At 43.3% G+C, this 2,910-nt stretch overlaps 1 protein-coding gene across 1 annotated transcript; it reads right to left on the minus strand.

Annotated features, from left to right (window-relative positions):
- Window positions 1–954: 954 nt before the first annotated feature.
- On the minus strand, window positions 955–1,992 carry LOC139274610 (alpha-(1,3)-fucosyltransferase 4-like). The gene has a single exon (XM_070891288.1). It carries the CDS (start codon window positions 1,990–1,992, stop codon window positions 955–957), a length of 1,038 nt encoding a protein of 345 aa, XP_070747389.1.
- Window positions 1,993–2,910: the final 918 nt, after the last annotated feature.

A 2,910-nucleotide genomic window follows, 5' to 3' on the forward strand; every position in this document is an offset into this window, starting at 1 on the left:
CTCTGGTAACAATTCATTACCTGCTGGAATGAGATCCCCTGGCTTCACTGATCCCTTTATGGGCCTTTGTTTAGTATCATGTCAGGACCATAAACTACATCCTTAACATGGTTCTTTACAACATTACTTACCAGCCCATAGTGGCTGTGGCAGAAATAATTCGTAATAATGTTGTAAATTCAGCAATTTCACGATTGCCATTAAGTTCAAAAGGGAGCCTCACAGCAAGAAGGAACATTTATCTGCTGTGGCAAGACTAACGGCAGAGTGACGCAAATCGTCCAGCAATTTGCAGAGAATTGCAACTTGTGGCGTATCTCTTATACTCGACAAATTAGTGGATTTTTTTACAAATTAATAAAGGCGAGCGCCATTAATGCATCATTCTAATGGCGCAACTTCCCAACAAGTTCTGTCCCAATATTTGTAACAGAAATTGTAGCATAATGCAAGCTTTTGCGTGTTTACTCCAGCAGTAAGACGAGGATATTGATCTTGGAGCAGCTTGCATATTTGTCCATAGAATACTGACACTGTACCTCGGGTCCCCCGGCTCCAGCTCCAGCATGCTGCTCTCCATGCACAGGCTCTTGCTGTGCTTTTTCTGCTCTCTCTCCAGCCGCTCACGCTTTGGTCATTGCTGCTGCTGCAAGATCAATGTGCTCATCTACACTACGATCCCTGAAAACCAGGGAGAGAGGACCTGAGGGAGTGTGTGTATGTGTGTATGTGTGTGTGCTCGGCCCATGCAGCAAATCCTGGTCTCCAATCGTCTTGGATCCATTTGCCATTGGACCAAAACCTTACTCTGTCAAGTCTATATGGTAGCTGGTGTGCAACGGCCAGCCCACGTTAAAAGACTTCACGCACAGGCATCTTCCACTTTTTAAAATGAAGTTGGGGCCTGACATCAGTCACCTTAGAACTCATTTTGGTGTGGAACCAAGTCTACAATCACTGAAACCAACTAGCCAGGTTTGAGATGGTCTTGTATTGACCCCCAGCATTTTTGACAGCCTCGCATACTTTGCAGTACTGCTCCTCCCAAAATTTTGTCAAATGCACATTGTAACGTCTTTTCCAATTGAAATATTTTCGATAGCTACTTCTGTTTTTGTCCAAAAACTTCAAGTACTTGGCCAGCTTTTTGGGAGTCGTGAAATCGTTTACATGGATAAAGGAATCGGCCGGGATGTACAGCTCATAGTTGGCCCTGCTGGGTCCTAAGACTACAGGCACAGCACTGGACATAAAAGCATTTCTCCAGAGTTTTTCAGTTATGTAGTCTACGTGTTGCGAATTTTCAAAAGCCAGATAAAACTTATAAGGCGAAACGGTCAGAACAATACTGTTATTTTTGAGAGCCAGACCATATTTTCCATACACGTCGATGTCCACATATTTACTGAGACGATAGTAATATTTAACCCGTGCATGGTCTTCATTCCAGTTGCTGATGACCCAAGCCCCCAATTTAGATTTGTTGGGCAGCACGACTTTCCCGTCTTTTTTTCTGGGGTAAAGGTATCCATAAGGAATAAAGATGTCTGACCCGCGTTTGTAAGACATAGTCCAGTTGAAGACGCCGTTCAGTTCTTCAAGACGTGAAATGTGAGTGGGAGACTCAAAATTCATCCAGATCCATCTCTGGGAAGCGGGTCTCTGTGCTGTAGGAAGTTGGCTCACATTCCCTCCTAAATCTCGGTGATGTATGACCACAGCCTGGGAAAACAGGTAGAATTCCCGGTTTGTAGTCAATTGACAACCCTTGATGCTGTAAAGAGTCTCGCAGTCTTGGATCTTGTTTTTCTTGCCGAACGGATACCACCATATGAGCACAGTCACGGTCGGAGCCGTTTTAGTGACTCCGACTCTTTTCGGTAAAGAATATGGGAGAATGACCGGAGGAAGCTCATGTGCAGACCAATAGAGGGTTAAAACGATACACAATGAAGCAGCGACCGCGAGCCGTTCGCACAAATTTCTACGCATAATTTATCCACATAGTACAAACCCTTTGAGCCACCGTTGTGAACAAATCAAAACGCAAGACGCTCTGAGATGTGACTATAAAAATGTTAACCAGAGAGGCGCGGGGCCGCGAGGGTGCAGAAATCTTCCAGCCGCTACTTTCTCAGACCAAAGTCCTGCTTTCAGTCGCACCGGCTTTTGTCAGATCTGTCAATCGACAAGGTCGCAGTTTTCCTCGCAAGCTACTGACGTGGCACAAATCGGAGGAGTATGGGCGAAGGGAGGGAGCTTGTTGCAATTAACAAAGACTCTTTTGAATTACTTTATCCTGGGATGGCTGCGAGTATACGCGTTACATATTTATGCACTTAAATCATTTCAGTTTGTTTCACGTCATTCAGAGTCTGATTAAAAGACGAAAACTGGCTTTTGACATCGTTTTCGATCACGGCTAATGTAACTACTTTGCTATGATTGCCCTTCTATGTTTAGTGTGGTATTAATGAACATAACTTGAGTTTCACACTGCAATCAGGGACTGGGATGATGAAATATGTTAGGAAGCGCCTGACGAATTAAATCTGTTCCCATTTCACCACAATACAACTGAAATGTAAAAGCATTTCGACCCGAAACGTTAATTCTGTTTTTCTCTCCACAGATGCTGCCTGACCCGTTGAGATTTCCAGCATTCTCTGTTTTTATTTCAGATTCCAGCATCCGCAGTATTTTGCTTTTGTAAAATGTAAAAGGTTCATTATCTTCATAAAATGTCGAGCAAACTTTTAAACGTGTTTTGTTTAGAAACACATGTAGATCAATAGCACCAAATTGCATTCGCTCCCTATCATGACATTATGACAAAAATATGCACTTTTTAATCAAGTTTTCAGATAGTGCCCCTTTTATTCTGAGCACCAGATGAACTTGATCCTATAA

The sequence above is a fragment of the Pristiophorus japonicus genome, chromosome 10 (genome assembly GCF_044704955.1).
Source record: "Pristiophorus japonicus isolate sPriJap1 chromosome 10, sPriJap1.hap1, whole genome shotgun sequence".
Taxonomy (NCBI): Eukaryota; Metazoa; Chordata; class Chondrichthyes; family Pristiophoridae; genus Pristiophorus; species Pristiophorus japonicus.

Coding starts and splice junctions, on each gene's coding strand:
- LOC139274610 (XM_070891288.1), bottom strand. CDS start 1,992: ATGCGTAGAAATTTGTGCGAACGGCTCGCGGTCGCTGCTTCATTGTGT.